Consider the following 12,980-nt stretch of genomic DNA (forward strand, 5'->3'; position numbering starts at 1 on the left):
CTCTGCTTCACATATAGCAAGCCCTGTGGCTATTGGACTGAAATAACGAAAGGTGGTGGATCCTGACTGTAAATGTGGAAGCAAAGCTGTGCATATTCTGGGAGTTATGCCAGAGCTGATCGGTGATCAGTACTGACATATATTAAAAAAAAAAAAAGATCTTTAACCCTGCCGCTGGCTGGAAGACGCATTCTTCTGAAGGGGGAGAGAACATGGATGCTCCCGGTCTTCCGAGGTTAGAATAGAAGATGAGGAATGCCCTGCCTCTAGAATGAAAAGGCGCAGGGTGGAGGATGTGAGAGGAGGCGCTACGAGACTGGGCAGACACGGCCTGATTACATCCGGATGGAATTAATTATCACAGACCTCTCCAGTTAGAACCACGAATGGGAGAAGGTGCAGGGACCACTTTATATTAAGGACAGAGATTTTAAAACAAAAGGTTCAAATGCTCAGGAGGCACTGGCTATGGTTTGGGTATATTTGAGAACCTCCATTATTTTTATGAAAATGCTTTTTTGCAACTGGGCCTAGATAAGGCACAGCCCAGGTCTACAGATGATGCAAAACAGAAATTTTATATATAAAAAAAAAAAAAAGGGAGGGGCTCCTGATCTGAAACCTGATATGAGCACCACCTAAAGGGAATCTTTGTTGAATGCAGAGGACACTAGCACTGATGCATAACTGAGAACCAATAAAAGCTGAATTCAGGTTGAGTTTGAAACCAGCTTCATGCTCGACCACAGGCTGTAATGTCCGTCTCTTAGGTCTTGCAAAGAAAAGCAATGTCGTTTTTTAAGTTCTCCTTTTGCATTCGGGACAATTTTCAGAAGCCATTTACCCAGATGAGGCTTTTTTTTGAAATTGCCCGCCCTTCACGTGGCTAAAGGTGTGGAAAGAAGCTGCCTGCGTTGTGTGGGAACATTTCCGGGCTGGGCTGAGGTCCAGGGGTGGCAACGTCGCATGTAGTTTTTGCAGGGAAAAAGGAGGTGCAAATCCGCGGTTACTCTTTTTTTCCTTAGGCAACTTTCCATATGTGTGCAAGTATCTTCTCTTTGAAAACCGGCAGGCCCCTGTGTACAGGAGGGCAGGGCAACGGGCCGCACGGTGACGGGAGTTGCTGGGGTTCCATGTATGAGAGAGCAGGATAGCATGCCACATGGTGATTGGGTTTATTTGTGTAGTCCTGCTGGTGGAAATAATCCATTAATAGTCTAGGACCTGCCAACAATGCAGCTTTAGTTTTTTTTTTTTTTTCTTATTAGGCCAACATAAGACTGATCTGCTAAAACATGCCTCCTTTCCCAGAACGTGGACGTAATGGCCTTTTTGTTTTCTACCTTCAGGTCTGTCTCTTCGGTGTCACCGCGACTGCTGTGCTTTGCCACCACCAAGGCGGGTCATCCCTGCAGGAACAGGACTGTCGCTGGGCAGGACTTCTGTTACGTCCACTCCTTGGGGCAAACGTCCTACAGCTCCAGCAGAACCGTGGGAGCTGCTGCCTCTGCTCTAATGGAAGATGTCTAGGGCAGTCATGAATGGACCCATAAATGCAGAACCAGCCTGCAGAGGACAGGCTCCAGGTTAAGACGGAGGATCCTTTTGATTGGGTTGTGGGAGGCGGAATGTTGGGGTTTTTTGGTTTTTTTTTAAGGAAGAAGATGCTGATACTTGCTGTAAACACCATACATGGGATTTTAAAATAGTGGTAGCTGAAGTGAGGATCCTGCATACTGGTTGCAGGGGAGCACCACTGCCAGTTTGGTTTTAATGGACTTTGCTGTCATTTATAAGACAAAAGGCATTAATCTCAAGACTCTCTCTTAAAATTTTGGCTTTTAATCTGCTCTTAGGTTGTGTGCCAGTTTTTAATTTATGCAATGGATAATAAAACACTTGCTGGGAGCCTGGCTTTTTTGTATTCATGCTCAAAGGTGGACATTGGGTAACGTGCATGCAAGCATGAGTGGCATTAGCTGGGGGATGCTCAGATTCTGCAGAAACCAGCTCATGTCAACCCCCCCCCCCCCCCCCCCCCCCCCCCACACACACACACACACTCCCACGTGTCAGTGGGCAGCTGTACCTGCAAAAGATCACGTGAAGTGGTAGAGAGCAGGTAATTGTCTAAGAATGAAAATCTGGCAAATCAAAATGGCATGGCTCTTTCAAACATGTCACGCACTCTGCCTTTTCCAAAGATAATCTCAAGGCAGGTCATAATCAAAAGTTTAAATTACAATTAACCAACAAAATAAAGGGATATAACTAGTATACAGTCGAAACAAAAAAATAACTAGCTATGCAATTAATTAATAAAATAACACGCAAGTTTGTTAATACCAAAATAAAATTAAAACTAGAGATTATAAGACCGATGATTGGACCAATTGGCCATCAGAAGTTTCTGTTAATTCAGATCTCTTGCCAATACTGAGGTCTTATCTCTATAGTAATTTCCATGTTTAAATAATATAGTTTCAGTACCAGTCTTCTTGCAGCTCACATATTGCATAGCTAGTTATTATTTTTTTAAATTACAATTAACACCTGAGCTTTAATCTGGGTCCTGAAACATCAGACAATTCATCTATGCTATAAGCAGAATATATGTGCCCTCCCTTGGATTTAGTTCTGGTATTTAACAGGGATTTTAACTCCTAAAAAATCTGCACTAAACCAAGAGTTCAAACCAGCGCTGAATTTAGTGTGAGTGCATGCAAATCCCGTGTAAAAGAAGGCATTAGCTATTCCCCAGCAATGCAGGGAGCTGCATTAAAGGGCAGACGGCTTAAAGCACATTTGCTTAACCCTGGAAATTTAACTTCTAGGTCAGAACAGGAGTAAAACATAACTCACATTTCTGGTTGCCATATTATACTATTGCTGTGCCTAGTGTGGTAGTGACTAGCTGCTTCTAGCAGACTGGGCACAGCGATAGAATAACTTTGGCCAACAGAATGTAAGTTTACTCTACCTCGGACCCAGTAATTTAATTTTCAGTGTAAGCTCTCAGTGCTCTCCAGGATATCTCCCCAAGGCCTACTGCCCAGGAGGGAAGGGTTAGGTTGGCCGTCATAGTTGGTGATTCGATTATTAGGAATGTAGACAGCTGGGTGGCTGGTGGACATGAGGATCGCCTGGTAACATGCCTACCTGGTGCGAAGGTGGCGGACCTCACGCGTCACCTAGATAGGATTTTAGACAGTGCTGGGGAGGAGCCGGCTGTCGTGGTACATGTGGGCACCAGCGACATAGGAAAATGTGGGAGGGAGGTTCTGGAAGCCAAATTTAGGCTCTTAGGTAGAAAGCTTAAATCCAGAACCTCCAGGGTAGCATTCTCTGAAATGCTCCCTGTTCCACGCGCAGGTCACCAGAGGCAGGCAGAGCTCCGGAGTCTCAATGCGTGGATGAGACGATGGTGCAAGGAAGAGGGATTCAGTTTTGTTAGGAACTGTGGAACCTTTTGGGGAAGGGGGAGTCTCTTCCGAAGAGATGGGTTCCACCTTAGCCAGGGTGGAACCAGACTGCTGGCGCTAACCTTTAAAAAGGAGATAGAGCAGCTTTTAAACTAGAACAAAGGGGAAAGCCGACAGTCGCTCAGCAGCGCATGGTTCGGAGAGATGTATCTTTAAATGATACTAATGATGCATTAGAATTAGGGCATCCCGACAGTGAGGTTCCAATAATTAGAAAAGTAGTCCAAGTGCCTGTAACTAAAAACTCATCTGAGCTAAAAATTCCATCATCCCTATCAATTAAAAAGCAGAATGAAAATACAAACAAAAACCAAACTTTGAAATGTTTGTACGCTAATGCCAGAAGTCTAAGAAGTAAGATGGGAGAATTAGAATGTATAGCAGTGAATGATGACATAGACTTAATTGGCATCTCAGAGACATGGTGGAAGGAGGATAACCAATGGGACAGTGCTATACCGGGGTACAAATTATATCGCAATGACAGAGAGGAGCAGTCGGGAGGTGGTGTGGTGCTTTATGTCCGGGATGGCACGAGACTAAATGCACAATTGAATCTTTATGGGTAGAAATCCCTTGTGTGTCAGGGAAGACTATAGTGATAGGAGTATACTACCGTCCACCTGGTCAAGATGGTGAGATTGATAGTGAAATGCTAAGAGAAATTAGGGAAGCTAACCAAATTGGTAGACTTCAATTACCCCAATATTGACTGGGTAAATGACTCATGTGTATATGCTAGAGATATAAAAGTTCCTGGATGGAATAAATGATATTTTTATGGAGCAATTGGTTCAGGAACTGACAAGAGGAAGCAATTTTAGATCTAATTCTCAGTGGAGGACAAGATTTGGTGAGAGAGGTAATGGTGGTGGGGCCGCTTGGCAATAGTGATCATAATATGATCAAATTTGAATTAATGACTGGAAGGGGGACAGTAAGCAAATCCATGACTCTTGTGCTAAACTTTCAAAAGGGAAACTTTGATAAAATGAGAACTTATTAGAAAAAAACTGAAAGCAACTACAAAGGTAAAAAGTGTGCAAGAGGCATGGTTATTGTTTAATAAATAAATAAAAATACCATTCTAGAAGCACAGTCCAGATATATTCCACACATTAAGAAAGGTGGAAAGAAGGCAAAATGATTACTGGCATGGTTAAAAGGGGAGGTGAAAGAAGCTATTTTAGCCAAAAGATCTTCATTCAAAAATTGTAAGAAGGATCCATCAGAAGAAAATAGGATAATGCATAAGTGTCGGCAAGTTAAATGTAAGACATTGATAAGACAGGCTAAGAGAGAATTTGAAAAGAAGTTGGCCGTAGAGGCAAAAACTCATAGTAAAATCTTTTTTAAATATATCTGAAGCAGAAAGCCTGTGAGGGAATCAGTTGGACCATTAGATGATCGAGGGGTTAAAGGGGCATTTAGAGAAGTTAAGGCCATCGCGGAAAAATTAAATGATTTCTTTGCTTCGGTGTTTACTGAAGAGGATATTGGGGAGATACCTGTTCCAGAGAAGGTTTTCATGGGTAATGATTCAGATGGACTGAACCAAATCATGGTGAACCTAGAAGTTGTGGTAGGCCTGATTAATAAACTGAAGCGTAGTAAATCACCTGGACCAGATGGTATACACCCCAGGGTTCTGAAGGAACTCAAAAATGAAATTTCAGACCTATTAGTAAAAATTTGTAATCTATCATTAAAATCATCCATTGTACCTGAAGACTGGAGGATAGCTAATGTAACCCCAATATTTAAAAAGGGCTCCAGGGGCGATCCAGGAAACTACAGACTGGTTAACCTGACTTCAGTACCAGGAAAAACAGTAGAAAGTGTTCTAAGCGTCAAAATCACAGAGCATATAGAAAGACATGGTTTAATGGAACATGGTCAAAATGGCTTTACCCAAGGCAAGTCTTGCCTCACAAATCTGCTTCACTTTTTTGAAGGAGTTAATAAACATGTGGATAAAAGTGAACCGGTAGATGTAGTGTACATAAGGACATCGCCACCTATCCCATGACTTTTTACTTTTCCTAGAAGCCTCTCATGAGGAACTTTGTCAAACGCCTTCTGAAAATCCAAATACACTACATCTACCGGTTCACCTTTATCCACATATTTATTAACCCCTTCAAAAAAATGAAGCAGATTTGTTAGGCAAGACTTCCCCTGGGTAAATCCATGTTGAATGTGTTCCATTAAATCATGTCTTTCTATATGCTTTACGATTTTGATCTTTAGAATAGTTTCCACTATTTTTCCTGGCACTGAAGTCAGGCTCACTGGTCTATAGTTACCCGGATCACCCCTGTAGCCTTTTTTAAGTATTGGGGTTACATTGGCCACCCTCCAGTCTTTGGGTACAATGGATGATTTTAATGATAGGTTACAAATTTTAACTAATAGATCAGAAATTTCATTTTTGAGTTCCTTCAGTACTCTAGGATGCATACCATCCTGTCCGGGTGATTTGCTACTCTTTAGTTTGTCAATCTGGCCTACTACATCTTCCAGGTTCACAGTGATTTCGTTCAGTTCGGCTGACTCATCACCCCTGAAAACCATCTCCTGTACTGGTATCTCCCCAACATCTTCATGCCTTTCTTTTCTCTGCTCTGCAAGCCAGGATCCAGGGCTTGGATTGAGCTGTTTCCTGCACCCAGCCCTCCATTGGACCCTCTCCTCCTCCACCTCGTGGCTGTTGACCCCTCCCCCAGCTGGAAGACTGCCCTGCTTCTAACGACTCCGCTTTTAAATCTCTGTGCTGGATGCTAAGACCCATATTGATGACATCACTTTTGAGCGACACAGAAAAGAGTCATCTATAAAAATCTAACCTGGTCAAGTGTCACGCGCCGAAGGAGCGCGACAAAGGGGCCTGCCCCTTTGAGCGCCCCTTCGGGCAGCCCTGAAGGACCCTGGAAGACCCTAAAGTACTACACGGACCTCCTTCTCACCCAGCAGTCCCTTTTGACCCTGAGGTATCGCTGCTCACTTGCCAGCCTCTCAGCCAAGACCCATCCAGCTCCAGGACCTCCGAGTGAGTGGGCACCTCCTCAAAGTGCCTATCTCACCTCTCACAGGTGCTCATGAGCCTGCCTCCCAGCCACTGGACTACTCCCCCTAACACCTTAAATTGCTCTATTCTGTTATTTGTGCATGTTATCTAAGCTGTATAACCTGCATGGTACACTATTTACACCTCTTACCCTACCTAATCAGCTTTGTGCCCTTCCCTCAGTGCCCTTCTCTCAGTTTAACTCCTTGATACCTTAATCCCCGCCTTGTACTACCCTATATCCTCTCAGTTTCCTTTTTACCTACCCCCTCTCCCTCCCTCCTCCTTTGCCTACTCACCCACTATGACCACACAACACATCAACCGCATCCACCTCCCCCACAACAGACCCCCCCCCCCCCCCCCCCCCCCCTTACAAATCCCTCCTCCCTATCCTCACTACCCCCCTCAACCAATTCCTTGGACTCACTACCCTCTCCATCATTCTGTTCAACGCCCAATCACTCTCCAAAAAAACCCCCATCCTAAATGACCTCCTCACTGACACCAAGCCAGACATCTGTGCCATCACGGAAACCTGGCTCAAAGAAACAGACATTATCCTCCTGAACCAGCTACCTGCACAATCCTACGAATTCCTATCCATTCCAAGACCCAAGAAAAGAGGAGGTGGCATCCTCCTAGCCTTCAAGAAACACCTTAATCTCAAACTCTCCCACACCACATCACCCTCCAAGCTAGAAATTGGCCTCTTCAAAGCCCCCTCACTGCAAATCTGTCTCATTTATGCCCCTCCTGGATCCATCGAACGGGACCCCTCCCCCTTAATTGAATTCTTATCTGCCAACATAAACATTGAAATCCCTTCCATCATACTAGGAGACTTCAACCTCCATGTCGATGCCACCCCCCTTACCCCTTCTTGTGAGGCATTCCTTACTGCACTCCAAGCTCTAGGCCTTAGACAAATTGTTGCCTCCCCCACGCACCAAGCTGGTCACTCCCTTGACCTTATATTCATCAACCACTGCTTCCTACCATCCCACCCCCCCCACCTGCTCCCCTGTACCTTGGTCCGACCACTTCCTCATAAAAGCCCTCCTCCCCCTTAACTTCCCTACTACCCCCACTCCCTCAAACAACACCACCTTCACCTTCAGGAAACCCTGCTCTGGAGATGAACTGGCTCTTGCCATTTCCAACACATCCACTAGCCTTGACTGCTCCAGTCCAGAGACTGCCATCAAATCCTGGCTCAGCATGACTCTTGAAATTGCTGACAAACTATGCCCCATCTCCAGACGTAACATTACCCAACCCACAAAAAATCATCAACCCTGGTACACGACTGAACTAAGATCCCTAAAAAATACCCTCAGGCAGCGTGAGAGAAACTGGCATAAAGCCCCCTCACCCCAACTCGCCTCAAGTTTCAAAACTACCCTTCACCAATATAGAATAACCACCCTCAAAACAAAAAGAGACTACTTTTCAGCTAAGATCCACCAATACATGTACAACCCGAAAGCCCTTTTCAATTATGTTGCCAACCTCACCAAATCCTCTCAGCCCACTATCCCTGAGAATGATGCCTCCACTAAGAGCGAAGAAATCGCCCAGTATTTCCTCACAAAAATCACCAACATCCTCCGCAGATTTCAACACCCTTCTCCATCCACCTCCCCTTCCCCCTCCCTCCAACCTTCCCCCACTTCACCCACCCTCCAAACCCTTGACCTGACTTCCGCTAAAGAAGTGGAATCTATTCTCAGAAAACTCAAACCAGCTTCCCACCCTTCAGACACCATTCCCACAAAATCCCTCCTCTCCATCCCGAACACTATATCCAAACCCATCGCAGACATCATAAACTCCTCCCTCTCTTCAGGCTCTGTCCCAGATGCTCTTAAACAAGCTATTGTCAAGCCCCTCCTAAAAAAACCAACACTAGACCCTAAAGACCCCGCTAACTTCCGCCCTATCTCTAACCTGCCCTTCCTATCCAAAATTATGGAAAAGATTGTAAACATCCAACTTACAGAATATCTAGAAAGCAACAACATTCTGCATCCAGCCCAATATGGCTTCCGTAAATACCTCAATACAGAAACCCTCCTGCTCTCCCTCACGGACCACTTACTCATAGGCATGGACCGAGGCAACTGTTACCTCCTCGCCTTACTCGACATCTCAGCTGCCTTTGATACCATCAACCATAACCTCCTCATCAACCGGCTATCCGAAATAGGCATCTCAGGCCTAGCCCTACTATGGTTTAAATCCTACTTATCTAACAGAAAGTTCTCCGTCAAGATAGGAAACGCCAACTCCACACTCTATCCCTTGTCTCAAGGTGTCCCACAAGGCTCCTCCCTCTCCTCCACCCTTTTCAACATTTATCTCACACCTCTATGTCAGCTCCTCACAGACCTCGGCCTCAAATTCTACCATCATGCAGATGACGTTCAAATCGTCATTCCCATTCACAACTCTCTCTCAGATGCCCTTGCCTTCTGGAACACATGTCTTGCCAACATCAATGACTTCCTCACCAACATCCACCTCGCTCTAAACTCCTCCAAAACAGAGCTGCTCCTTATCTCTCCTCACCTCCCTCCCAAACCACCGATCTCCAACGATCCAGCTTTCAACGTCATAACACCCCAACCCACAGTAAGAGACCTTGGGGTTATCATAGATCAACAACTCAATCTCAAAAAACAGATCAACTCCATCCTCAAAGAAGGTTTCTTCAAGCTTCACATCCTGAAGAAACTCAGACCCCTCCTCCACTATCATGACTTCCGCACCGTCGTCCAAGCCACCCTTTCCTCAAAGCTGGACTACTGTAATGCCCTCTTCCTTGGCCTACCCTCCTCCACCACCAAGCCCTTACAAATGCTCCAGAATGCCATCGCCAGGGTCATCACCAACTCAAGGAAAGCTGATCACATTACCCCAATACTCAAAGAACTCCACTGGCTCCCCATCGCATCCCGAATTCTCTTCAAAATTCTAACCATAGTGCACAAGTCCATCCACTCGCACAATTCCAATTGGTTGGATGAACCCTTTCGTCCTATACGCACTGAACGACCCACTCGCACTGTCAACAAAGGCACCCTCTCCATTCCCCCTTTGAAAAAAAGCCCACCTCTCCTCTACTAGGGACCGTGCACTATCCATTGCAGGCCCTAAACAATGGAACGCCCTCCTACCACTCTCAGGCTAGAGCCATGTTACGCCAAGTTCAGAAAAAAACTTAAAACATGGCTCTTCCGACAAGCCTACCCTGATTAAGTACACCGACTTCTGCAAGTATCTTGCCTACGCCTTGTATATTCCTGTAAATAGTCCGTTGCAGTTTTTATTTATTGCTTTAATTCCTCCACCTCCTGCTCTTTGTATACTTCTACGCACATAAGATTCATGACATCATATTCGACTCCAAAGCGCTATTCACATTTGTCTCCAATCTAACTCAGGCCAACCTTCCTGACATACCACCTAACCAAGCTCAAACAAAAGCTGATGAGCTGGCATTCTTCTTCAGTAAGAAAATCACAAACCTGCTAACACAATTAAAGCCTAATACAGGCACACCAGCCAGCAATTATGCACTCCATAATAAAGACATCTCCCTCCAGTCTCTTGAACTCACCACTTCCTCAGAGATCCAAACACTTCTTAAGAAAATGAAACCCTCATCTCATCCACTAGACCAGATCCCATCTAAACTACTACTGCTAATCCCGGACACCATAACCAAAACCCTAGCGGACATCATAAACTGCTCATTCACCCAGGGTTTCTATCCAGACGACCTCAAACTAGCATCCATTAAACCGCTCCTCAAGAAGCCTAACTTGGACCCCAAAGATCCTAACAACTTCCGTCCAATCTCCAATCTGCCTTTCATTGCCAAGGTGATGGAGAAACTAGTTAACTCACAACTATCTGAATACATAGAAGAACACAAAATTCTATTCCCTACTCAATTCGGTTTCAGAAAAGCTTCAAGCACAGAATCCCTTCTAATCTCACTGACTGACTACATTATACTGGGCCTCGACAAAGGACAGGCCTTCCTACTGATTTTATTGGATCTATCGGCAGCTTTCGATACTGTTAACCACACCATATTACTAAAGCAACTGGCGAACATCGGTATTGCAGGATCAGCACTAACATGGTTCAAGACATTCTTAGAAAACAGAGGTTTCAAAGTTAAAATCCACAACAAAGAATCCCCCAGATACCCATCTTCACAAGGAGTTCCTCAGGGTTCCTCTCTCTCACCAACACTTTTCAACTTATACCTTCTCCCGCTTTGCCAACTGCTAAACAAATTGAACCTAAAACACTTCATATTCGCCGACGATGTCCAGATTGTGATCCCCATCAAAGAATCCATCACTAAAGCTCTAGAACTTTGGGAAAACTGTTTTCAAGAAATTAACGATCTCTTATCCAGCTTAAATCTTATTCTAAACCAATCAAAAAGCGAATTCATGCTAATCTCTCCAGATAATTGCAAAATCACTACAAACCCGCCAGCCAACTTGCAAATCTCAAAAGTAAGAGATTTAGGAGTTTCTATAGACAACCAGCTAAATTTAAAATCGTTTATCAACCAAACAACCAAAGACTGCTTCCACAAACTGCACATATTAAAAAGAATAAAACCCCTATTTCATTTCCATGATTATAGAACAGTGCTCCAAGCAATAATATTTGCGAAAATTGATTACTGCAACTCTATCCTTCTAGGCCTCCCATCATCCCACACTAAACCTCTCCAAATGATACAGAACACGGCAGCAAGAATTCTAACAAACAAAAGGAGAAGAGATCACATTACACCAGTCCTCAAAGACCTTCACTGGTTACCAATCCACTACAGAATAATTCATAAGTCCCTCACCACAATCTACAAAAATATCCATGGACTGGCTCCACTCCATCTACAAATAGCTCTCAAAAAACATTCCTCCAACAGACCCATCAGAGAAGCATATAGAGAATATCTACAAGTACCTCACAACAATACCACCCAACATATAACATTGAGAGATCGGGCCTTCTCCACAGCAGGTCCCCCACTATGGAACTCAATCCCCTTAGAATTACGACAGGAACCATGTCTTCCAACCTTCAGGAAGAGACTTAAAACATGGCTGTTCATGAAAGCATTTCCGGACCCTTAATGATTCACTTCCATCAAATGCAGCAACACTGAGCATCTTCTATTAAACTGAAACAGACAATACCAACCAATCACTACAATGTTTTACTTCTTGTTAAACTTTTTATCTCTCCTCTAACTCTAATCCCAGTTAGAATAACCCCTGTTTTATTGTAACTTTTTCTTCTACGCATTTGTTATACTTTTGTAATGTATACTCTTACGTTTTAGCTATGTACGTTATAATGTATTGCTCACCCCTTGTTTTATGTAAACCGACATGATACGAACTGCCGTGAATGCCGGTATAGAAAAACACAAATAAATAAAAATAAAATACTCCTCCTTGTTCGCCCTCCCTGTTCATTGTAATTTCTACCTTTAAAGTTACATTGTAAACCGGTATGATGTATGCATACTAATACCGGTATATAAAAGTTTTTAAATAAATAAATAAATAAATAAATAAATTAGTAAACACGGAAGCAAAGAATTAATTTAGTCTGCAATGGCCTTATCTTCTCTAAGAGCCCCTTTAACCCCTCAGTCATCTAATGGTCCAACAGACTCCCTCACAGGTTTTTTTGCTTTGGATATATTTAAAAAAGATTTATTATGAGTTTTTGCCTCTATAGCCAACTTCATTTCAAATTCTCTCTTCGCCTGTCTTGTCAATGTTTTACCAATAAAATATTTCAAAATAGCAGACACAAAGGCCCAATAATGATACAAAAAAAAATGTTTTGCTCTGCATACCTGGGAACGGTTGATATCCAGGTGCCCTGAGATTGTTTTGAATTAGCAGGAGGAGGGATGGTTTGCTTGCAACTTTCTCCTCTATCTCTCTCACACTGGTTCTTGTTACGATTCCTGCCCGCGGAGCTAATCTCCGCGAGCAGGCCTCTTCACTCACCCAAGCTGCTGCTGCTGATGCTGGAGCCGTCCTGCGGCAGTCACGGCCTGGACGGCCGTGCCGCCGCCCACCCAAGCAGCCAGGAGGCCACCACTGCTGCTGCACTCATGGCCTGGACCATTGCGCCTCTGCCATCCTTTGTGGCGGGCCGACCCTGCCCGATGTCCGCCACTAGAGACTCCGCCTCTGCAGCGAGGAAGCCCCGCAGAGATTTTCTTGTGCGGCCTGGAGGCCGCGCTGGTCAGCTGTTCTCTTTGCGGCATGGAGCCACCGTCAAACTCCTCCTGAGCGGCAGGGGAGGACCGTTGCCTCTGTCGTTCTGACGTCATCTTGCAGCCAGGAGGCTGCCCCGAAGCCTGCCTGCTCAGTCTG

General features: G+C 44.5%; 1 protein-coding gene across 8 annotated transcripts in view; it reads left to right on the forward strand.

Moving 5' to 3' along the window:
• LOC115085788 (protein brambleberry-like) overlaps window positions 1-1,908 on the forward strand; it is a 36,444-nt gene extending 34,536 nt beyond the window's left edge. For 7 of the 8 annotated variants that reach the window (XM_029592203.1, XM_029592201.1, XM_029592204.1 and 4 more), the window contains one exon: window positions 1,350-1,908. In XM_029592203.1, coding sequence (XP_029448063.1) covers window positions 1,350-1,530 — 181 coding nt within the window. In that variant the 3' untranslated portion in view covers window positions 1,531-1,908. The remainder of the gene's footprint in view (window positions 1-1,349) is intronic. The other variant, XM_029592206.1, reaches the window with a different exon arrangement.
• The last annotated feature ends 11,072 nt before the right edge of the window (window positions 1,909-12,980 follow it).

Source organism: Rhinatrema bivittatum, chromosome 2, assembly GCF_901001135.1.
Source record: "Rhinatrema bivittatum chromosome 2, aRhiBiv1.1, whole genome shotgun sequence".
Lineage (NCBI taxonomy): Eukaryota > Metazoa > Chordata > Amphibia > Gymnophiona > Rhinatrematidae > Rhinatrema > Rhinatrema bivittatum.